Source organism: Clarias gariepinus, chromosome 24 (assembly GCF_024256425.1).
Source record: "Clarias gariepinus isolate MV-2021 ecotype Netherlands chromosome 24, CGAR_prim_01v2, whole genome shotgun sequence".
In the NCBI taxonomy this organism is placed as follows: Eukaryota; Metazoa; Chordata; class Actinopteri; order Siluriformes; family Clariidae; genus Clarias; species Clarias gariepinus.
The window spans coordinates 9683738-9708734 of NC_071123.1; the positions used below are offsets into that span (position 1 = coordinate 9683738).

At 37.7% G+C, this 24997-nt stretch overlaps 3 protein-coding genes across 4 annotated transcripts in view; 2 read left to right on the top strand and 1 right to left on the bottom strand.

The window, feature by feature from the left end:
• Positions 1-9577, top strand: part of c2cd2l (c2cd2 like) — a 47042-nt gene extending 37465 nt beyond the window's left edge. The window contains exons 6-15 of the mRNA XM_053486053.1: positions 1783-1896; positions 2079-2181; positions 2343-2475; positions 3878-3942; positions 4081-4202; positions 4414-4585; positions 4721-4828; positions 4946-5076; positions 6907-7144; positions 7415-9577. Coding sequence (XP_053342028.1) covers positions 1783-1896; positions 2079-2181; positions 2343-2475; positions 3878-3942; positions 4081-4202; positions 4414-4585; positions 4721-4828; positions 4946-5076; positions 6907-7144; positions 7415-7668 — 1440 coding nt within the window. The 3' untranslated portion in view covers positions 7669-9577. The remainder of the gene's footprint in view (positions 1-1782; positions 1897-2078; positions 2182-2342; positions 2476-3877; positions 3943-4080; positions 4203-4413; positions 4586-4720; positions 4829-4945; positions 5077-6906; positions 7145-7414) is intronic.
• A 443-nt stretch (positions 9578-10020) lies between these two features.
• On the top strand, positions 10021-10705 carry LOC128512356 (histone H2AX). The gene has a single exon (XM_053485592.1). The coding sequence runs from the start codon at positions 10114-10116 to the stop codon at positions 10540-10542; it is 429 nt and encodes a 142-aa protein (XP_053341567.1). The 5' UTR covers positions 10021-10113; the 3' UTR covers positions 10543-10705.
• Positions 10706-10895: 190 nt separating this feature from the next.
• On the bottom strand, positions 10896-24527 carry hmbsa (hydroxymethylbilane synthase a). Of its 2 annotated transcripts, none has more exons than XM_053484749.1 (14): positions 24337-24527; positions 22449-22502; positions 21060-21132; positions 20418-20467; positions 20264-20319; positions 19103-19180; positions 18920-18997; positions 18674-18749; positions 18442-18555; positions 16524-16562; positions 16008-16127; positions 13596-13649; positions 13276-13362; positions 10896-12467 (listed from the first exon to the last, which is right to left on the bottom strand). In XM_053484749.1, the coding sequence occupies exons 1-14, from the start codon at positions 24361-24363 to the stop codon at positions 12297-12299; spliced, it is 1077 nt and encodes a 358-aa protein (XP_053340724.1). In that variant the 5' UTR covers positions 24364-24527; the 3' UTR covers positions 10896-12296. The 2 variants fall into 2 exon arrangements, with proteins under 2 accessions (XP_053340724.1, XP_053340723.1); XM_053484748.1 differs by lacking the exon at positions 24337-24527 and adding an exon at positions 22591-22712.
• Between the last annotated feature and the right edge of the window lie 470 nt (positions 24528-24997).

The following is a 24997-nucleotide window of genomic DNA, read 5'->3' on the forward strand; positions in this document are numbered from 1 at the left end:
CCTGAACCACTGAACAGCTTGTGATTTATTTACACACAGTCTGTAGTCTGTGTTCAGAATCCTTAAGGTATTAACATTACATCTTATCCTTTAATGACTTTTATTCCCTTTGGTGCACAAGGGGAATGACTAGCTGGCAGAACAGCTCACATCTCCCAAGTCCCTTAGCCCATTAGCTCCGGAAGAAATAGTGTTTTTATTTTTACAAGTCTATATTAAAATGTTTTAAAATGTTTCAAATATTAAAATTAAAAACACAGTATTGGCGCTGATTTTTTTAATGTTATACATATAATACAGAAAATGTGTGTGCCCAATAATTACCTTTTTTTTGCGTTATACTGTCTTGCTTCAAACTATAATCATTTAAAATGCAATTTTTTTTATATTTTTTAAATATTGATATAAAACTTGGTGTAAACTTCTAGTAGCAAAATTTTGCCTAAATTGGTTTTAGAAAGCAAAAAATCTGTAGTATCCGTAACCTTGTCAAAATCATATTGCAATGTCTTTACAGTTTTACATTTCAAAATAATACACAGGTAAAATGTGTCTTTTAAAAATTAAGATCATTCGATGATTTGAATTTAAAAAGTTACAGACACTAAATAAAAGGGTGTGAAATTGTATTAGGAAAAAATGTGTTTTTTTTTATCTGATTAAATTATAAATGTTGTTGTTGGTCTTTCGGCTGCTCATGGCAAGATGTCGCCACAGCGGAATATCCAGTCTGCACTACAACTGGGCTAAATTATAAATATGTATGCATATTTACAAAAAAAGAAGCATGGATTGGGAAGCATTTATTATTATGAAAAATGGAAAATGGTAAAAAAAAAAAAAATCCTATAAAAAAATCACTTTATTATTTAGATGCACCAATACCATGCTTTGGCTTAAACCGAATCCATTTCTGATAATGGAGCTGGTATACTCAAAAGGATTTATGAAAACAGATACATGCTTTATACCACAAGCGTGAATAGACTGCAAAGCAAAGTGAACTTTATGATCCATGCTTTTAAAGAAAAATACCATTTAGTTTTTTAAATAACAAAATAAATTTTATTAATTGAAGATTGACAAGTGAAATGACATGTCTGTCAAACAAGTTATCTTTATCACTTATGTTATAATAGCTATGAATAGTTATTCCTTTACTTTCTTTTCTAGGTAATTAGGACAGAAAACCGTGAGCTTTTTTTTTTAGGAATTACTTATCAGTCTAGCCCCCATCGTGTCTATAATTGTTTTTCCATATTAAATTTGTAATGATGTCGTGAACAGTGAAGGAATAAAATGAGATCCATTCCAACACCATGATATAAAGACATTGTAGGGTTGCCAGGTTTGCTGTTATCCCAGCAAAACCGGGTGGAAACTTCACATTTCTAATACCATTTTGCTACATTTTACAGTATGGCATTACTTTTACATTTGTGCTATTAAATATTATGCTATTAAATCTAATTCATAAAGCTTGGATATTTTGAGTTTTGTGGGTTTTTTTGTTGCTGATCTGGCTACCCATGAACAAATGGTACAAATTCTCTACACAGACTTTAGTGGAGATTGAGGTCGATATTTGAACCAGTCCCAGACTAGGCATGTTTAATAGTCCGGGTTAGTATTATGTAAATAATGGGGGTAAAAGACATTTTTTTGCATTAAATTACCTTTTTTATTTGAGGTATACAATCATCTTGTTTAATATATAATCTTGGACTGATGTATTTGAATTGTGTATTATTGCTCATAATTGTGGTTTGAAACTGTTCAAAGGACACTGAGGCAGAGGTGGACGTGGATATGATAGCCAAGCTGGTGGAGGATACACTATATGCTACACAGCCTGCAATGATCCTTAACCTGAGAGCATGTGTCTCCAGTCCTGCTGTAAGAGACAAGTGGTTCACGTCTATGTTTGTCCCATAGGTTAATGTGTTTGTTTGAACAGGAATATCTTGTGTGTCAAATATGATTTTAAAGTTGTGGTTTATTATTAGATTGAAAAGACAAAAGCTTCTAATAATGTACAGTCTTTTATTGATAACAGTGAGATTTGTGATCTTTTATAGTTTCCCAGAGAAAAACAAGTAGGGGGTCAAAACTCACCTAAGCAGAGCAACGCTATCAGACGCCTTCTCGTACGCCAGCTTCAAGTCTCCAGAATTAAAAAAGGTGATGAGGGTATACTTTTCATATCACAAAAATCAATAAGATTCATAGATAAATGCATTAAAATCCAGAAATATTTGAAAAACAGATCAACACACACATTTTTTGTTTACTAATCCAGATGTTTGGTGTCTGATCAAATGCAAATGTGTGTGTTCAATCAGGTACACAGGCTCATGTTGGGGAGCTGTGCTGTGTGCTGAGCCTGGACACCCCGGTGTTGGAGAAGAGAACCCGCTTCCTCACACCTTCATCCAGCCCCAGAGCCACACTGGACTGGGGGGAGGACCTTACACTGTGAGTAAATAAGATTCATGGCATCTGGGTACACTTACTTATTTACTGCATTGAACAACATAAAGTAATGGTGGAGGAAATAAACAATCCCAGAAATTTGAGAAATGCCTCAGTGCACGAGTGTGCATATACTGTACCAAGTAGCCCTTTGCGCATTACATGAGTTAGTATTAGTAGTAGGTTTAATATTATGTAGATAATTAATTTTATTGAAAAATAAGGCAATTTAATGTATTAAAGAAAATTAATTGTCTGTGTGGTATTTCCGCTGGATCATTGATACACACACATTTTAAGGCAGCTCTTAAATAAAATATATATTTTTTACCTTTAATATATTTACTACTATTATTACCAGTATGTGATAGTTTTTCTTTTAAAAACTTACTTTTTTACTTAACGGCAATCATTTTTGACTGATGTCTATACACCCTCTATGGGGTTCCAGTCCATCGCATGGCATTAGCGTGCACCCCAACATTCACACACCCTATTGCACACAACAGGCAATTTAGAAGCACCAATCAACTCATAGTGCATGTACAGTATTTGGAAAGTGGGGAAAAAAAACAGACTGGAAGTAAAAATCAAACCCCAACCCAACCAAGGCGACCCTGTTACTGCAAACATTTAGAGTTTCAAAACAATATTTCCAAACTCAGTGTCAATCTTTTTCATTTTAGGACCAGATCAAGTTCATTAAGGTTCTTTTATTATTATATTATATAGGGTGGGTATCCTGGGTATCATTACATCACCTTGATGATGTACCTTGCTTTCTCCTTTACAACTCCAGTATTATATACAGAAGAAGTATAATAGAAGTATTGCTCCACATCCCTCTATCAAAACTGATTTAAAGCTAGAGAGAAGGGATTACAAATTGGGTGTAACACAACCTCTGCGAATGAAAAGAGCGGCTCTGCATTCAGTTCATCACTGTAATGGTTTTATTTTTCTAAAGTACCCACGCTTTGATAATGAAACACATTTCATTTAAATAGAGAGGCTTTATCTGTTCTTTCTTTTATTATTTAAAGTGTGAGCTTGACTGAGAGTCCACCCTCCTCCCATGATGAACTGGATGTGTGAAGTCGCTGAGCAGACAGGCATTGAGCCGTTAGCGCATTTAAATCAGCACTGTTACAGGGCGTTCACACTCTCCTGCTGTGAATTATTGTAATTCTGCAGATCCTGCATAGCATATGTTGACCTGTGATGGCGTGACTATTAATTCCGCTTGAATATAACCAAATCATATGCTAAAGGCACAAAGATTCAACCCTTTGGCAAGTTTTGTATACCTATGTGATTGGATGTTTATATTTTTATATTTTGAACTATTTTGTGTGAAATGACATAAGGCATGATGCAGGGTCCTAACTTTTTTTATCCTCTATAGGGATTTGCAGCCAGAAACCAAAGAACTCAAAGTTAGGCTAGTGGAGCGCAATAGCAAAGGAGAGCGTAAGTCATTACCAAATAACCAACTCTGACCTTTTTCACTTACAATAGGAATATATTTGGATAGACACTATTTTACTTAGAGTCAAGATGTCTCCCTTTTTATATTTCTATATGTTTCATTATTGTTCCTTTTGTTAGAATTCTTGCCAGGCCATGCATGCTTATCTCTGGATATTCCGAAGAGGAGTCCCAGTGGACAACAAAAGCTTTCCATTACACCAGGTCACGGTCTGACACCAACAGCAACAGTCACGTTGGAGGTAAGAAAATTTGTTAAAATGGGTTCTGTGATGATGCTGAGATAAGATTCTCATTAGCACGCTCACTATTCATCATTCATAGTCTCACACGGTTCTCAGTTCTAATAAACCACTTATATGAAATTATTTAGTAGACGTGTCCCTTATAACATCAGTATACAGTATTTGTCTTTTTTCTGATGCTCTGATTCTTGTGTGTCTTTCCTCATAGATCTTGTTCGTGGAGCTGAATGACGTGCGCGGGTGTCATAACGCTACCCCACTCCGCTCCTCGCTCACGCCATCCAAAAAAGTTGACGTGGACCGTACGATCATGCCTGACGGCACTATTGTCACTACGGTCACAACCATCCAGTCGCGCCCGAAGCTGGACCGCAAACTAGGTAACTTTGTCAGAGCTTTTAATGAGATCTATGTAATGGTAGGATTTTGATTGGTGTATAATCTTCATCTAAAGTAATAAAAATTGGGATTTATTCCTTAATTATTATTTCCCTTCATGTCTTTTGTGTGAGTAGGAGACTCTCCATCCAAGTCTCCATCTAAGGTGGAGGTTACAGAGAAAAGGCCGACAGTGCTGACAGAGAGCTTGCAGAGCCGAGCCAGCGTCAGCCCCATGGCCAGCAGTCAGTTCTTCATTAAGTTTTTGTTTATTAATGCTTATAAAACGCTATAGCCTAAAAATGGTTTGGTATACATTGGCCATTTATTTGAGTGCGTGTGGACTGTCTATATCTCTGCAGATTCCCCCATCTCTAATGGGCTGGATCCTGTGGCAGAAACAGCAATCCGGCAGCTGACCGAGTCGGCCAGTAAAACGGTGAAGAAAACGCCCACTAAGCGCAGCACCCTCATCATCTCTGGCGTGTCAAAAGTAAGATGATGTCATAATTGATGTTAAAAAAGTGTCCCTGCTTGTGCTGTCATAGTTTTTCTATTTTGGACCTTTTTCCCTGCTCATTAATTTGATTACCATTAGATTTTTCCCCCATATAGGGCACGGCTTAGGCCAGTGTGTCATGTTTCCTTATGTCACCAAACCAATTCAATCAAAGCCGTCTTTGTAAGGTACTCTCCGATTTAAACAATGAAAATCAATGGCACTTTGTAACATCTTTGACCTAATGTTCTGCATCTTAGTTCCAGTAATTCGTTGTAATGTAGTTACGTTAAATCGTGTAATCAAGTAAATGCGTAATCAGAACATGACAGTGAGATCATGGCTTCTCCCCACGTTTTGGAGTGACAATTGTAGATTGGAGTCCATGTTTCAGAGGCTACCTGACATTTTGCATTATGTTTAGAGATACTGATGATCTGGTATATTATGAAAATTGAGTAGTAAATGCAGAGATGAGGAACATGTAATGAGTGAGTGGGAGGAAATTCTTGACGAACAAGGCAGACAAACCTCATCACCTCTCAACAGTTTGCATTGACACAGGAACATATAGGATGTATATCCTCTAGCAAAACTGTGGCGCATTAGTGTATATGAAAATCATGAATATCTGGAAACTTAAAAAAAAAATTTGTTCTGTACAATAATTTCAAAAGTATTGGAACAGCAGGTTGTTTTTTTTCTTTTGCTATACACCAAAGACCCTGGTTTAGCAATCCAAAGATGAATATGAGACTATAGATCACATTTTTGGCGGCATGGTGGTGTAGTGGTTAGCACTGTCACCTTGCACCTCCGGGGTCCGGGTTCGATTACTGTCTCGGTGTGCATGGAGTTTGCATGTTCTCTTCGTGCTTGTTGGGTTTTCTCCGGGTACTCCGGTTCCCTTCCACAGTCCAAAGACATGCAAATTAGTGGCATTCTCAAATTGCCCGTAGTGTGTGTATGTGCGATGGATTTGCAACCTGTCCAGGGTGTACCCTGCCTTGTGCCCTTGTTTTTGGGATAGGCTTTAGGCCCCCCTCGAGTACTCACTCACGAAGGGGTGAGTGAGATCACAATTTTAGTATTATTATCCTGATATTAACATAGATGTGTTAAAGTGACTTCCAAAATTCCACCCATATTTTAGGTGAGCAGCCATTACTCCTTTGACCCACTGACATCACCACACTGTTTATTCTTTTTTCATAATGTCTTTTCAGACATGTACGACAGCATCTTTTGTTTTTTTTCTTTTGGAGTTTTCTCCCGTTTTCTCTTCAGGAAGTGAAACAGAATGCTAAATTGGGATAAGATTTAGTGATTGACTTTGCCAGTCTAAAATCTTCCACTATTTTCTCTTGACAGCATCCATTGTTGTAATGACAGTGTGTTTTGTGTCATCCTCTTGCTGCATGATAAAGTTCTTCCCGATTAGATTTAATGCATGTCTCTGTAAACTGGCAGACAGAACATTTCTGTAGAGTTCCAAAATACTTCTGCTGCTGCCATTATGAATTATATCATTAATAAAGATTAGTAAGCCTTTTCAAATAAACAGCCATGCCAGCCCAAGCCATGACACTGCCTCCACTATGCATAAGCGATGAGCTTGTTTGTTTTGGATCATGAGCAGATTGTTTATTTTTAAAGCAAAGACATCTAAAAATGTTGGCTGAAGTAGACTTCCACTCCATGTAACCTACATTAATCTTCTAGCTCCAGTGTAAAACTGAAGTCACTAAACATCTCTTGGCTCAATCACTACAACTTGGGTAAACAAAAACGATTTGCCACATTGATTTTCCTTTCGTTGTGCAGGTTCCCATCACCGAAGACGACTCTGCTCTGTCTGTGGGCTATGCTGCAGCCATGGACGCTGCTCTACAGGGAGAGAACTCGCCCGCCGGGACCGCCAACCACCATGGAGCTGCTGCACACCAAGATGCAGATGAAACCACACCCTCTGACGCGTCTGAGCGCCCGTCTGTGGATGACGTGGAGTCAGAGACGGGATCTACCGGAGCACTCGAGACACGCAGCCTAAAAGATCATAAAGGTTAGCTCTGATATTAAAATATTTCGTGAGATGGATTACAGTAAATGCACTGTTTATTAGGAGTGCATTGCTTGTAGCTATTCACTAACTCACATACAGGTTGATGACTATAATAAGTAAACAAAAATATATATTTTTTAAATCTCCTGACTAAGCTTCATGGCCCTACATTGAGCCCCACTGTCCTAATAATATTGGTGTACTAGCACTACTATCCGCACATATATGCGATATAGAAATATACCGGTTTTCTTTTATTGTGTGACACAGTGGGCTTTCTCCGGAGTGGCACAAAGCTTCTGTTCCGAAGGAGAAACCGACAGAAGAACTCAAGCTTCAGCCAGTCCCACGAGGATGTAACCAACCTGGACAACGACCCGTCCACGGCTTCCTGCTCGTCCATCAGCCGCAAGAAATCTGGAAGCTTCTCCCGCCGCCTCATCAAACGCTTCTCGTTCCGCTCATCTAAAAACAAAGGCAAAAACAGTTCTTCAAACGGAGGAGCCGGCACGCTCGACAACTGAATTACGAACAGAGAAAGACATGGTGCAGGCGCCAGTCGAAAGACGTTCGAAAGAGTTGTGTAAACTAAAATAAGTTTGTGATTTGTGCTGTTTGTTTTTTAAGGCCTTTTGTGAGACTGTCGTTTAGGGGCAAGAGGCTGAATTTTGATTCTTGAAAAATATCCATTGTACTTGACCCGCGCAAACGATGAGGACAGATCGCTCAGGCAGACATTTGCCTCAGGTTTAGGGAAAACAAATGGTTTGTGAACTTCTGAAAGACTTTTGATTGTCTAAACTGTTTATTTAATAATAAAAATTACTTCAAATGGCTGCTTTTCTGGATATTAAGAAAGAACAACAAAGAGAGATTGAAATGCTGTTTCTCATGTTCAGCACTAGGGGGCGATGTGAACTAATTCTTATCAAAGCCTCCCTGTTTATGTTGCTGTGTTTTTATTATTTATTTAAATTTCCATTAGCTGCACTTTGGGACTTTATCAGATTGTTTACAGTGGCGGTGAGCGTTTCATCATGTTTTATCATTTTGTGTTTCGTACAGTCATGACACTAAATTATTGCTCCTTACCAAACTGGGAGATTTCCATATAATACATATTAGTGCAGCTTGTACTGTGTGCTTAGTTGTTTTGCTGTAGGTAATGGCAATTTAGATAATGTTAAGCTTTTTTTTAAATAGTGAAAGTTAAAGGCCTTTCATTGTGGCACAGTCTTCTTTTATAATATTTATTTGTGAACAAAAATCTATTACACGGTTATGTTTGGGAGGAAATTTGCTTGTAAGTTAAGACACAGGTGATGGAGATAAAATAATTAAAGTGATCTGTTTGTTCTTAAATAATATTTACTTACTTTACATTAAGTTAAAAAAATGTTTCAGGGTTCATGCATACGAAAAAAAAAACCTCAGGGGACATTGTTAACGCAAATAATTTTTCATCTTTTCAACAACCTCCCAGAAAGTTTGTCCAACGTAGATGTACATGTTTTTTAGTTTCCTTAACTGCAATAATCCCCTTCCTTAGCATGGATAGAATAGAAAACCTGGCCTAGATATGTATAAATAATGTTGTTTAAATGAAAATGCTTTAATATGTAAATAGTGTTTCAGTTGTGAAGGAGAAGGCCATTTTCATATTGTCATTTAAACAAGCTTTGCAACTCAAACAACAGACTTTAAGGAGGCACTGTAATTCCCTACTTACCACAAACTACAAAGTAAATTAATTAATTAATTAATTAATTAATTAATTAACTATACAGATAAGTTGTCCCATTTAGTAGATTGAATTTGATCTTGTCCTCTTTTCTCCATGGTTCTTGACTTCAGATCCACAATTTCCACTGCATGACCTTATTCTTGATAACTTTCTCACAGAATCAAAAAATCATACAGACGTCAGTGATGTTTTAAATTAATCATACAATGCCAGAAAGGGTATATATGTGGTATTTCTATCAGTCTGTTCACTGCTAAAAGTTTGACAAAAACCTAGGCCCAGAATACTGTATTTTTCTTTCACAACAGTGAAGAGATGAAAATCCCTTAAATATTTGGAGGTTTGTGCCACAATGTGGTTACTTCAATATTTAATTTATTTTGAATAAATTATTATTATTATTATTATTATTATTATTATTTTGAAAAGGCATGATTTTGGGGTTCATTTCTTACCCCTGATGATGCTTATTTTCCAATGTAACCATGCATTTTACTCCTAGGAAAATAATGTACCAGAACGCCATGGCCAGTAAACGCAAAAATGTGAAGATTGTATTTCCTCAGACAATAATTTTGATAGACGATATGTACATAATTAAAAGGATATTCTGTGTGATAAGTTTTAAGGTTAAACTAGGACAGTTGATTGACAAGATTGTTAAGATGTTTTTGCAAGAAACCAATAAAGATAGACTTGTTGGCTTCGCTTTGTGTTCATTTTTTCATTCTTCAGTCCCTTTAAATTACTTAAAAATCAGTTTTAACATCTTTATAGCGAATTTATGTTCAAGTTATCATATGTAATGCTAAATCTTCCACGTTTTGCATTCCGCCAAAATTTAGTCGCTTAAAATTCAGAGGGAGTGCGTTTAATTGGTTTGAATTTTCCGCCTAAAGATGATGGACAGTCATGAGAACCAATGGTAGCGCATAGAGACACAGCCACCCAATGAGCTTGCAGTGTAAATGAGCAGTGCTGTGATTGGTGCCTCGTTTTGCGCTAATTATGCATTGCAGTTTTAGACCAATGAGAATTCACATCCTGTGCCGCATTCGCTACGACGGCAAATAGGAATCCTTGTTCATGCAGCGTAGCCAATGAGAATGTGGAGGCGGGACGAAGTCGCCGCGGTCGACCTGCCCTTAAATACTGCAGCAACAAACCCTGGAGTCTATATTGATTCTTTCTCTGGAAGAAGCATAAGAAGAAGAGTACTGTAAACATGTCTGGAAGAGGCAAGACCGGAGGAAAAGCCCGCGCTAAGGCCAAGACTCGCAGTTCCCGCGCTGGTCTCCAGTTCCCCGTCGGACGTGTGCATCGTCTGCTGCGGAAAGGAAACTACGCTGAGAGAGTTGGTGCTGGAGCTCCTGTTTACCTGGCCGCCGTGCTTGAGTATCTGACCGCTGAGATCCTGGAGTTGGCGGGTAACGCAGCCCGGGACAACAAGAAGACTCGTATCATTCCTCGGCATCTTCAGCTCGCTGTCCGCAACGACGAGGAGCTGAACAAGCTGCTCGGCGGAGTGACCATCGCTCAGGGCGGTGTGCTGCCCAACATCCAGGCCGTGCTCCTGCCCAAGAAGACCGGCCAGGCCGCACCGAGTTCTGGCAAGGCGGGAAAGAAAAGCTCTTCTCAGTCCCAAGAATACTAAATGACTTGAACTCGTGCTGATCAACAGAAAAACACAAAGGCCCTTTTAAGGGCCGCCCAGCTTACATAAAAAGAGCAATTTCCATTGTTCATATTGTGTTTTCATGTGTATGTATTAATGTGCTTTTTCTACGACTCTGAATAAATGTTTTTCGCTAACTTAACATGCTAATGTCTTTGGTATATGTGGGTAGAAAAGGACTATTAACATCAAGTGATCATGTTTCATGCAGTGAAAGCCTGCACTAAATCAGGGTTCAGTTAGTGCACTGAGTAAAGCTAACAATTAGCATCTGTACAACTACTAAGTCATTAAAATAACTGCTAGTGTAGCATAAACGAGGACGCAAAATCTTTAATTTCAACATTTTATTTATACGTCACATGGTGCATTATAACGTTAAGGCACGTTTCAGGCACTAAAACAGCTTACTGGCATTAGACCCAGCCCATAAATGATTCAGTATTGAACAGGGAGTCTCAGATTTTACACTGAGAGCATTACAGCCATGTACACTTCTCTTCCTGATCACACATTACAACACTGGAGTGAAGTAGCAGATTTGAGAAAGTCTGATTTGTGCATTTACATGGCTAAAACAGGCAAAACATGTTTAGTGTCCAAATTTATGTTTCTTCGTGCTTACAAACTAGACTCAAATGTACACTCAAGTCATGTTGAGTCTTAACATGCTGCTAAAACAGATCAATGCCTTGGTCAAGCATGTGGACCACATTTGCTAGCTGGTGGAAAGGAAACCAAATGGGAATTTCTATTACTACATAACTGCTACAAGCTGCTTTGTAAGGCACATTCAAAAATCTAACATATGTATTGATTAATAATGATGTAATAAATTACATGATGTAATAAATTGATACATAGTACCAACTTCCCAGCTGGTAAAGATGGCCTAAGAGCTTGACCTAAACCTTAGTTTCAAAATTGTAAAATACACATTAATTCTGCCTGATTTTAAATGCATGTACAGGTGTGATGGCTGAGATATGGTACAAAAAAAGAAGCAGCAAACTTTAAACACCAAAGCTTCTTGGCTTAAAAACAGAAAATTTGTTCATGTTTAAATGAATTATTCCTTTAACCCACTGAAAATTTGGGCATCTTTAATCTGTGCCAGGGCTCTTTAACGGGCAGCAGTGAATACTTAAGGCCCAAAAATTAAATGGCACCAAGTATCCCTGAAATGAAGATCCAACATATAGGTTGAGGAGAATATAAACCTGACAATATAAGCATATAAGATAATAAAGTAATTTGCAAACTGCTTAATGACTAAATGTGCAACCTGACTAAAACTTATATTTCTTTATATATTTATGGTTGCAACACAATATTAAACCTCAGATCTGCTGAGCACCAAGTACAGGTATACACATTTTAGATAAAGAGGTCACATGTAAAAACCCTGTTTAGGAAGTCTTAACTAACCTAAAAACCTTTTTTTTTCCCCTGAGTGCACCTGAGTTAAAGTTACTTGATATGGTAATGAAAAAGTCAGCATGTACATGGTTGGTTCTTTGACTGTGAAAGTACTGAGAATGTATCTAATCATCAATGATGGAAAAAAAAAATGTTGTGAGGACACCGTTAACCAGAGGCATACAATCATTCTGTTACATCTATTTAAAATCACTGTTTATACCCATGACCTTCTTTGAATATGCATGCATGCTTTTATTTGTCACGTTGGCAGTGCTAAGGTTATCATGTGGATCAGGGTTGGCTGGTGGCTGTTATCGGGCATCGTTGAGCTGTCTAGCCGTGGTAAGGATGTCCTTGGCTCCTTTACTGAGCAGCAAGTTGGCAAGATCAACACCCAGCTTCTCTGCAGCGTCCAGAGCCATCAGGGATATGTTGTTGGCAGTGACGGCGACATGAGCACGCATTTCTTGGCCATCATTTACCTGAAAAAAACAAACAAACAAACAAAACAAATCCATCATTTAATCAATCCATCCATAGTTTAATCCTGATCAGGATTGAGGTGACTGTCCCAGAAGCACTCAGCACAAAGGCAGGGGGGAAACAAAAAATTCTAGCTAGATTACTATCCAAGCTCTACATCATTTAAGCACCAGTCAAGTTTTAACTTTATATCATGCATACAAAAAGCATGCAAAATCATTGAGGATTTTTTTGTTTTCATTGGTACAAGTAGCCAACCATAAAATATAATATTTCCTGATTGTGCCATCCATTTACAAATTAACTTGCAATTTTAGATTGATATTGATCTTGGTAACTTTACAAGATCTGTAATTTCCTAAAAGTAAAATTTCCATATGTTCTGTCTCACCTAATATTAAGCACATGACACTTAACCAGATCAACATGTCATATCATATATAATTTTTTATCAGAATTATATAAAATTACTTTATCGATTTATCCATCCGTCTATCTATTTGAAATTCTGTTTGGCCAGTGTAGCAGCCATCCCTTAAACATGTAACAGTAGGCACCGTCATCATCACTTTGTGTGTCATACTGTGAGGTAATAATACATCTGCCGAAACTTTGAACCCAGGTGTGTGCTCAATGGTAATCACACGGGCGCCAGGATCTGCACACAGGCCCACACGGAGCCATGGGTAACCTCTAGAGTGTGTAATATAAAATTATTTAAAAGAATCATTAGTTCTTCATCTAACAATGTTTAACCCAACATCTTGCAAAGTGCAAAACAACTTGTGGGGGTGCATGCACACTTACCGCACTGTCTAATTTGATGTTGGTTTGCATGGTGTCCTTTAAGCAGTCAGCCCCATCCAGACTGTAAACTGCACCTGTCAAATAGAGCTACAAGCAGAAAACAGGTTGTTTTACCCCAAACGCGTGTTCATGCTCATGTGACCAAAAACAGACAACAAGGTCAGTGAACTAAAACAAAACTAGCAGTTTCTGTTATCACTTGGCACCTGAGAAGTTCTTTTCAGTAAGTCCAAATTCATTACTTAACTGACATTTATCCCCTATATTTAATGGACATTTATCCGCATCAATAATAATTCATTAGTGTGTGTTTTATTTACCACAGAGTTCTTCACTTCTGTGTGGACAGCGACAGGCACACTGCAGCCTCCCTCCTAAATAAAGAAAAATTCACAATACAAGCAAATTAAGTAATAAAAGAATATCCTAGTACCAGTTGAGATTTATCCATGTACAGTCGTGTTCAAAATAATAGCAGTGTGTTGAAAAAGGTGAGAAAAGGCTGCATATCCATATAATAACTTAATTTAAATCACACAAATGCATTGGACTCCCTGCACGTTCTATTCTGAATCACAACATAAAGAAAGATGTGCTAAATGGATTATTAGTTTACAGAAAGTGAAAAAAAAATAAATATATTAGTCAGTTTAAAAAAATAGCAGTGTCATCATTCATCTTTACAAAGTGATGAATGTACCGTTTAAACAAAAATGCTTGAAGTTTAATCTTTCTTGTGCATCCTTGAACTAATATTTAGTTGTATAACCATGCTTTCAGAGACCTGCTTCACATCTGTGACAATTGTACTACATGCCACAATTCCTCTGCATTTCTTAGTTTTTCCTCAGAAACAGCATTTTTAATGTCAGCCCACAACTTTTTTTATTGAACTAGGGTCTGGGGATTAGGCTGGCCACTCCATAATGTTGTAAACAAAATGCTGCTTGTTTACTGGTGTTTCTGGCGTCGTTGTCTTGTTCAAACACCCATTTCAAGGGCATTTTCTCTTCGGCATAAGACAACATGACCTAAGTATTCCGATGTACTCAAATTGATCCATGATCCCTTAAATGTAATAAATAGGCCCAACACCATGGTACGAGAAGCATCCCCATATCATGACGCTTGTGCCTCCATCTCTAATCAACTTTTGAATCAAAGTACACTGTTGTTCTGAAAAAAGTCTGAAATGACCTGTTTTATTCCGTTAGAGGGAAATGCACAGGACAACCTTTTCTGCATTTATCCTTAAATAAGGCTTGTTTGACACAAAAATTTACCTCTCCAATTGAACTCCATACTGCAATTATTTTAAACATACCAACAGAATCAGGTGCATCCAATCATGACTGTTGGGTCTGTTGGGTTTTCTTTTACTCCACTACAACTACAAGTAAAATATTTACCATGAAGATATACAATTTCTCCCCAAAACAATTATTGATCTGGTAACTGATGTAGGACTGCTATTATTTTGAACACATCTGTATTAATATCATTTATTGGGAGAATATGGTTGAGTAACACAGCCGAGAATCCTGTCCAGTGTCCTGTGAACTTACAAACATTCCGAAATCTCTTAGAATGGAAGTGGGCAGTCATTGAACTTTGTCAAAAGAAAAAGGGTTTTAAACTTTAAAATTACTACAGTTTTTAAATCAAAATGTTAAATGGACTGTAAATTCAGGCTTTGACACTTCCTCAACCTTATCTTCACCTCAAGGTCATAAGTGACCTCAACAAGAGAGGAAAACGTTTGTTTGTACCTACCTACCCATTACATTTTCTTGGTTCAGACTGGACAAACTAGTAGCCTTATTTAACCACCCAAGAGCCAAACTCTACTGGTGTGTAAAATGCAAGAACTTCTGTATTAGTTTTATTAGTTATTAACTGAGGAAGAAGTCTGGCAAAAAGAAATCGAAAATATGAAAAAAATAATTTCTCATATGAGGCTATATACATGGGAGAAAATGTCATGTCCTCATAACCTGGACCCACCAAAACAGTAACAAGCTATATGTTGTGACACCTTTCTACTGAACCATCATTAACCTGTTCCTCAATTTGCGCTCCAGTACCACTAATATTGGATCAGACTACATGGCTCAACCTTCACTCCCCATGCGCCTTAGTAAGCCTGTGCCAGCCATTACCACCAGTTTTCTCACTTTGGATCACTTTTGGTACGTCCTGACAACTGCAGCCTGTTAACATCCTGTAAGGCGGTAGTTTTGAAGTTGCTCTTGCCCAGTTGTGTAGCCATTACAATTTGCCCCTTCTCACAGTAGCTACCTTTTTAATACTGGGTTCGAACAACTCCAAAACTGCGGCTTTTGTGGGATGTTGCTGGTCTGCAGTGGTAGAGGCCAGCCAAAAGTAATCCTAGGAAGAAATAAAACGAACTCGCGACAGGGTCATGGGTGCTCGCTGGCTTACTGATGTACATGGGGAGTGAAGGCTGACCCGTATACCTACTCAATATTAAGCAAGGTGGTCATGATGTTATGGCTGAAATTCAGGTTTCAAGAGGATAAAACAGCACACTCATGACCAGGAAGTTATTAAGGATGAATGACTGAATGCTGAAAACCTGAGCATTGTGCAATGCCATATGTTCGAATTACTGAACATGGTCTTCCTTGGTCCCAGAAACTAATTCCAATTTCATTCCAATACATTACACCATAAATACGCCAGCATTTTACATGTGTGTGAAAAAGACTAACCAGCTGCTTGAGGAAAGCTCTCTCAGAAATGCACCGCAGCACAGTGTCAGGGTGATGAAGGATGGAGACCATCTTGAGGATGTCGATGTCTTTTGCCCTTACCTCCACCGCCAACGCTCCCTACAATCAGGGTAGTACAAGGTGAATTGGCAGCTTAACATACTGAAACATAACCAGCAGCCAATGATGGTAAGATCATTCAGGATTTCAATCCAGAACTAGAAGCTAAGGAAGACACTTTCCCCAATATATCAATGTATATTTTGTGCTTCAGGGTTCTTACAAAGTTGCAAACACCAGAGCAATATTTTGCACTCTTCAGCGACCGTTGGCACAGATGGTTAAACAGGTGTTTCCTTGTGTCTGAACAATGTTGCCTGACACACTGTGATGTTCTTAGAATGAGCTCATTTTGGACAAAATTCGATCTAGCAAAAACTTACAAATATGATCTTACAAAAATAATCTGAAAATCTTAGATTATCTCAGCATGGTCAGTTATGTTTGGTCACTCACTTGGCCTACAGCATACATGCAGTCTTCAGGACCCAGAACCTGAAAGAAACCAGGATAAATAAAACATTTACACAAATTGTAAAAAAAATAAATAAATAAATAAATGCTTGTACCACAGTGTTACCGAGTTGTCCAATTCCACTAATTATTGAGTAAATCTATAACAGCAGCTTCGGTAGTAGTTGGACAGTTTAACCACCGTTTTAAAAGGTTTACATTACGTTATATGGTTTTAAAAAATCCCTTGAAAACAACTTGCAAGGTAAACGTTCCAAAAAATAGAACAGAATCTGCATATTTACACACACCATGGACATTTCTATTTCATTTTTGCACACTGCACACTTATGGACATTGCATCTACACAATCATGCATATTCGCACACTCCCCAGACATTTCTATTGAAATTCTATTTCAATTTCCACAACTAAAGTTTTTTTTATATTTGTACAGCTACGTTTTTTAGGTATTTTATATTTTGTTCTCAACTACTATAGCTAAAGTTTTTCTATATATAATTTTATTTTTAAAAAATTATTCCATAATTTATTTCTTACTGATAGTCTTTTTTTTTTTTTTTTAAAGGTCATGGGCGGTTGTATAAGCATTTCACTGCATATCGTACTGCGACAAATAAAATTTGAATTGAATATATAGCTGTGAAGTAAAAACTGTTAAATCCATTAAAATCCTGGCATTTGTAAAGCTGCTTAAACGACAGGGTAACATCAACTCAACTGCCAACAAGGTTCAAAGGAGACTCTTCCAGAGGCAATTAAACCCATCAGTGTTGATTTAATGATACACTTTGAGTGGATTCTCACCTCTTCCATAATTGGTTTATCTTATTCACTCAATTGCCAGACTACAGCACATCATCTGATCACATTTCCAGAACTTGCACATCTCAAAGATCAGGAAATGAGCAAAATCACTGCCGACCATCGCTCATCCAGACCATAACATATTTCAAAGCCTCCCTTCTGGGAAACTGTTCAATTCAATGAGAAACAAACACCACCAGCTCCTGGAAAAGGTTCTCTCCAAGCAGTGTCTCTTATTAATCATGCTTTGTTAAACATGGTGGTAGCTCAGAGATTTGTGGCAATGAGTTACTAATTGGAAGGTTAGTGATAAGCCCAGCTCCACCAGGTTGACATTTTTAGGCCCTTAACACCATCTGCTGCAAGGATGCCGTTTCATGGCCGACCCTGTGCTCCCAGCTATGCTGGGATACGGAAGAAAGAATTTCACTGTGCAGTAATGTATGTGAAAAATAAAGGCTTAATTAGATTAAATTAAGACCAAATATAAATTAATGCTCAGTGAAGTTTCAATGGAAAATAAATGGTCAGTAGAAATCACAGCTTTGTTCAATAGTGAAATTTAGGGCATTTCCACGACACACAAATGCAACACAAACTCAGTCGGATTGAGACTAAACTTATGTGGGGCCAAAAGAAAACCATGTGTTAGTGGGACTAATTAGAAAGGCTAGGATTGGATTTAAAGCAACGGAAACAGCTCATGTGTTCTGATGAGTCTAGTTTGACCATAATCCAGCGCAATGGATGTGTCAGGGTAAGAAGGGAATGCATGAAGCGATGCACTTATTATGCATCATGGCTACTGTACAAGCCTCTGGAGGCAGTGTTATGACGAGGGTTGCTTCAGTCGGTCAGGTCTTGACTCAGCAACGTTATTTGGCAATAAAATAAGGTCAAGTGACGACCTGAAATGTATGAACGTACTGAATGACCAAGCAATCACATATATGACAATTTTTCTTCCCTGAGGGATCAGGCATATTCCAGGACTCAAACTGTGAATGTGTGATTCTGGGAGAATAAGGATTAATTTTTTACAGTGCATTATCAAGCAATATTATAAATAATGGTGATGTTAATATGTAAACACCTGATTGATACGGTTGTCCCAGCCCATGCGCTTGAGACCGGCCGCAGCCAGAACGATGGCAGCGTAGTCGTCCTTTTCATCAAGCTTCTTCAGACGCGTATTCAGGTTGCCTCTCTAATTCCACTGTGTAAAGGATTTACAACACAAGTATGTTTATGCATTTCAAAAAATACACAGAGCACACACATATAAACAGACAAGCAGACACAGCTTTGGGAAGGAGAAAGGATACAATGTTTTCAAATTCCAGCTGTGGGAACCTTTTTTTCAGCTGTGCAGCTCGACGGAGCGAGCTTGTGCCAATCACACTGAAAGAGGATATCAAGGTTACACTGGTTAAAAGATTGTAGATTAAGAACTTTCCATTGCAACAGGATTTGGAGGAAAAGACAAACAAACAAAAACACACCACATCAGACTACAAGTATGGTTATTGGTTATTAATGGTTTTATGAGAAGCTCTATTTGAAGGGTTCACCTCTTTTCTGGCAGGGTGTCCAGAGTGAGTCCAGCATTCTTTGGATGAAGCACTACAGCATCATGAGGATTTTCACGCCTAAGAAACAAAAATCAGTGCTTATAAATGCACAAAATACAAAAAAATTTTTAAATATGATATTTGATAAAGATGGATTTATCTATGAAGAATTGGAGAACGTACTGAAGAACAGCGCCGATGGTAAAACCAGGAGGCAGTGAGGTAGGAAGGTCTTTTAGAGAGTGCACAACAAGATCCACCCTGGTGTTGGAGATGCGGAAAACACAAAAATCTCATTATTCTTATGATTGTGTAAAGCTGCTTTGCGACAATGACAGCTGTTAAAAGCCCTATACAAATAAAATGTAATTGAATTTAATTTTACTGTAATACAAGACAAAATTTTAAAGAAACCTTTCAAAGAAAGACTTTCTTTAAAGGGGTCTTATTTAGTATGCAACAAAACAACCAGTAAGAAATAATCTTTAGCATTATTAAACAGTCCTATTCACTAAACTGCAGAAAAGGATCCAGTTTCACAAAGACATACAGGATAATTTGTGGAGAAAGTTTTTAATGTGATACCCGCTTTACTTTTTTTTTGCTGCAACCCTCAACCAAGAACTTTTAATAACGATTCCTTGGTACATAAATTTATCTTTATAAATAAACTAATGTTATTCCCAAGTAAGAGCATGATCAAGCCCTCTCATGGGACAAATTCAGCCGATGTCTAGCTGAGAGAGCTGTGCCTGAGATTGCATGAATGAAATGACCTTCACACTGCCTTATTGCAATATAATTCTCTCCAAGAGAGAACAAAAACTACGCAGGACACAATCCAATTTCGTTTTTGGAGACAAGCTGCCTCCCATTATGGCCCAGACAATTTTTGCAATATTGTGTATACTATATATATATATTAAAAAATATATATATAATATTATATATATATATATATATATATATATATATATATATATATATATATATATATATATATATATATATTATTCGCATTATATTTGTGTTAGGGTGGGCTAATATTGCTCATTCTGAGATTATTATATATCAAAATGAACACCATTATGAAACCTGGTTAAGGTAGTATTATGGCATGAGTGTGCATGCCTGCCAATGGAACTGGCTCACTGATGTTTACTCATGATGTGACTGCTGATAGAAGTAGCAGGGTGAAATCTTAAGCTTAGATTCACTCTAATGTTAAAGGACACCAATCTCTCTCTGAACAGTAGATGGCACTACACACACACACACACACACACGTGTCAGCATGTAGAGCACAGGAATATACATTAATTCAGCAGAATGGCTAGCTCTTACTCGTTCCTCTCAAGGGCATTCTCCAGCTCTTTGGTAAACAGGCTCTTCTCTCCAATCTGTAACAATAAGAAAAATAGATATTTGCGCATCTATAATGTGAGAGGACACTCCTCCTTAACGTTCCTCACTAGAACATAGCGTTAACTTGTGTTACCTTTGATAAGGCAGTGTCAAGGATTTTATCTCCGACTGTTGACATGGCAACTGTGAAACACACACAGGAATAATGTAAAAGAAGAGTACTGTGCCACATTCTGACATCAGCACCAATCTCTCCGGCAGAAGAGAGGAGAGAAGTGGTGTGGATTACACAGGCTCACTACAGCACAATCACTCAACTGTCTGTAAAGGAGTCTGGGAAGACAAGAAAGGACAAGAGAGAGAGAGGAAAACTAGAAGATCCACAGAGAGAGACTGAAACCAGGAGGGACTAGAGGGACATGATATAATGAAACAGAATGATGTAATTGAAGAAAAACAAAAGAGAAGTGGATAATAGGAAAGAGTTTAGAAAGAAGTGAAAAAAAAAGCAATCAAGAAGGCAAGCAAGCAAGAACTGACAAAAAAAAAACATAAAAATATGGGAAACAAAAGAAAGTATCAGAAATAAAAAACAAGAAAGTAAAAAAAAAGATTAAAAAAACAAAGGGGAAAAAAAGGGAGAAATTACCAAGAAAGCAATAAAGAAAATAAGAAAAAAGCAACAAAAAAAAAGGCAAAAAACTGAAAAAAAATTAAAATAATTTAGAAAAAAAAAACAGACTGACTGAAAAAAGAAAGACAGAAATCTCTATACCTATCTCTAGCTGCAATTCTGGATAGAGCTCTTTGAGGGTTTCGGCCACGCTGTCTGTCTGAATCCGAGCCAGCTGAAAGAGAACATAAGTGACATGCACATGATAAATCCTCAGCATGAATATCTTAGACTGTACATGACCTCTTTAGCTAAACAATGCTTGGATTTTTATTTCAATAATTAAATTATGGATCGATAATGCTAATTTGGACACAGTCACTCTTAATAATCAGAGTAGAGACATGAGGAATGGTCTTATCTGATGCCTGCATGCTGTTCGACACCCACTCGCACTTATCTGTCCACCCTGAGCCAATTTACTGCTCTTTTGGGTAAGTGTAATTATTTAAGTCTTTGTGAAAGCCTGTAACATCATGAACGAGCACATCATGCTTGTTTTTAACAGCTCAAAGCAAATAATGCACTTTTATTAAAAAAATATTTTTGTTCACATATTAGCCTGAATATATACATACACGTGTGCATATACATATCACACACACATACATAAAATTATTACACACTTTACAGATAGATAAAAGGGGTGAAGCGATTAACCGGCAAATTTATCAATTCGTTCATGACGTCATCTCGCTTGATTCTCACTCGAACTGCGAACGCTCTGACGTCATGTAGGTTTGGGGCTTACTGAAGTGGAGTAATAGCGTGAGGGCAAACATCTTTACGAGCAAAAGTGTGTGAACAAAGACTTTGTGCTGGCAGGGGCGTGGCCGAGTGTCAGGTAAGTGGAAGAGGATTCACACCTGAAGGAAATGTGGATAATTACTGTGTGTTGCTCCGAGTCGGGGTTTTATTCCCAGTTTTCCTTAAATCAACCTTTTTAAATTTAATTTTACACACACGCGCGCACTATTGCTGGCTTTTCAGCGCTGCACGTGCGCTCTCTTCCGCTCTTACCCTGTTGCACTTCACTTTCCTCATCTTGGTGCGCGCGCGCGCTCTTTCTGGCTCTTTTGCGCTCCACTTTTTTTTTTCATCTCATAGCAACACACACGTGCGCGCTAATTAGCCATATTCTCCTCAGCTGTTTGTGCTTTTCACACGTACCCCACTCTCAGCCCCTTCACCACAGACTTTATTAGTTTTCTTAACATTTCAACTTAACTCACACAATTGCCGTCCTCCATCTTTAAGCTTTATTTCATAGTTATATTTTACTTCTGATATTTTTTAGTATTCAAATTTATCATCTTCATGGTTAGCTACCACATGCACAAAACAACCAAGTTAATTTGAAATAAGAGCTACTGAGTACATGCGTTTAAACTTTGCATTTGCATTATAATTCATTATTAAAATAGTCCTAAATTGCAGCACACACATATACACACACACACACTTTAAAATCATATATATAAATGTTCTGACCTGGCTTTTTCTGGTTCCAATGCGAATAATCCGAGTGACCTTTCCATTTTGTTCCTGAAAAACACAAGTCAATTTACAAATCTCATACAGCCCTACAGTTTAGTTAAAATACAAAACACAATTTTTCTCGTTTTAAACTCACTCTTATACACTTAAATGGCCCTTCCATCTCGGCGCTTGAACCTTTAAATACTTGGACTTTTTAAGATGATGTGCACTTGTCTCTAGATCTTGCTAATGAATGAGCTTTGGGGTGGTGGCTCAGAAGAGAAAGTTGTCCCTTCCTATAAAACCTTAACCCACCCTCCCACACACCCTGCGTCTGCTGTACAATGCTGATAAACTAACAACTAACTCACTCATTGTTAGCTGGTGTGTCAGTGTGTGTGGTGTCTGATACTCTCTCTCTCCCTCACGTATCTCCTTCTTCCACAACACTGCTTCTGTTCAATGCTATTAAGTCATCTTAACTGACATCTTAGCAGATGGCTGAATCCTGAATGGCTCTCTACCACATATGCAAGTGTACAACAAAAGCAAAACAACAAGGGGTGTTCAAGTCAGAACACAGTTATAAAGGTAAAATTTACTTCTATTTCTCTGTATAATCTCCTGCTACACTAATGCAATTATCCCAGTGTTATCACTAGTGTTTGAATACCATCAAGGTGGGAAGTTCTCTCAGTCATGAGCCATGATCAGACTGCCTCCTTCACTTCTGAAACACTGACCCTCCCAGGAAATCATTTAATGTGTGGTGTTTGATACTCTCACACGCATCTCATTCTTCCAAAACACTGCTTCTGTTCAATGCCTTTAAGTCATCCTAACTTAGCAGATGGCTAAATCCTGAATTGCTCTCTAATTCATATAGAAGAAAAGCAGAAAACACAAGTGGTGTTCAAGTCAAGCCAGGACCTCTGATTGTGCAGAATAGGAGAACACAGGTTTAAGAGTTAAAACTACCTTTATTTCTCTATTTAATCCTTCAAAACACTATTGCACTTAACCCAGTGTTTCACTAGTGCTTGGATAATCATCAAGATAGAAGATTTTATCAGGACACCGGAGCCATAATTGGACTGCCTGCTTTATGTCTGAAACGCTGGCCTCCCAGGAACTCCTTTAACGTCTCTTTCCTTCAACTTAATCATTAATTTCATATCAAAATAGTGTTATTTACCAACACTCTAACATAGTTCGGCATTTAAGGATTGTTATTTAATATCCCATGCAGGAGTGCTTCGGCACATTTTTAGGCATTGGGCAAGTACATTCACAGTGGGCACTGTTCAAACGTGTCTCAAAGAAGAAAAAGAAAAACCTTTGACATGCTCCTTCACCAGGTGTCATAACTACTATCTAACTACCAGTTATAATATTTCTGATCATAATTCAAAGGCATGTTAGATAAGTAAAGTAACTTATATTATACTTCTATTAAATTTTATTTACATGGCCAAACGTCTTTAAATGATTGTAAATAAAAAGATATACACCCATGCCCTGGACTCTCCAACCACTCCCATACCTTCCATTCATTTATTTAATCCTCATGCCCAGGTTAAAGGACAGCATTTATGAGCTCTCGGCTCCAAACGCGCAAATATAAACATAAGCACTGATTTATTTAACATATATTATCCACTTAAATATTTCAAAAGCGAATAAATTTTATTTAAATCTATTATAAACACGTAACCTTGCCTTCTTTCAAAGAGTTTAAGTTTTTTTAGCCCCGCCCTTACAATCTCTCTTCCAATAAATGACGGCTAGCCTAAAACTAACCAATAACACGCAACCAAAGTTTAGATCGACATTTAGAACAGCCAATCAAATCTGTTCATAGTTTCCTGGCGCTTAATCGCGCACACGCGATAAAACTTACTTCAGATGAACTAGTTTCTTGAGACATCTTCCTTGACGAACAAAATGTCCAACGACAATAAAAGTTGTTTTTTGTGCAATAATGTCTAGTCACTGAAGTCTATTTTGCATAGTTAACTGACTTTCTTCATCAGCTACAAGGATTATATCCTCGTGACCTCGATGGTCACTTGCTCCCTATTATTCCGGTTTAGAGGAGGTGGTGTTCACAAGCGTCATGTCAGCGCTGGGCTGCGCATACGACTGCTCATTGAAAGAATCAAGCTATGTAATAAATCTCATATATATGTATTTACAAAAATAAATTTTTTAAATAAATTAAATTAAGTAAATAGTGAAGTATCATTATAGGAAAGGGCATATTGGAAACGTACAATTATTTGTCTAAGGTTTTTTCTTTTATGAATTTGAATTTTAAATTAGTATTAGTAGTAGTAGTACGATGGGGTAATCTCAAAAAGTTTTGGGATTAGCTTTGTTTTAAAAGCTAACAACTTTGTGTCCTCCATCAAACGGCTTAAAACCTGGCAGTAGAATTCACTATTGACACCCTGGAGACGAATTCTTTATGCACAATGCTACGAATGTCGAAAAAGATGATGGTCGAGCTGTGGACCTGCCTCGCTTTTTCTGGTCATGGAGATGATGGGCTCTTACACTGT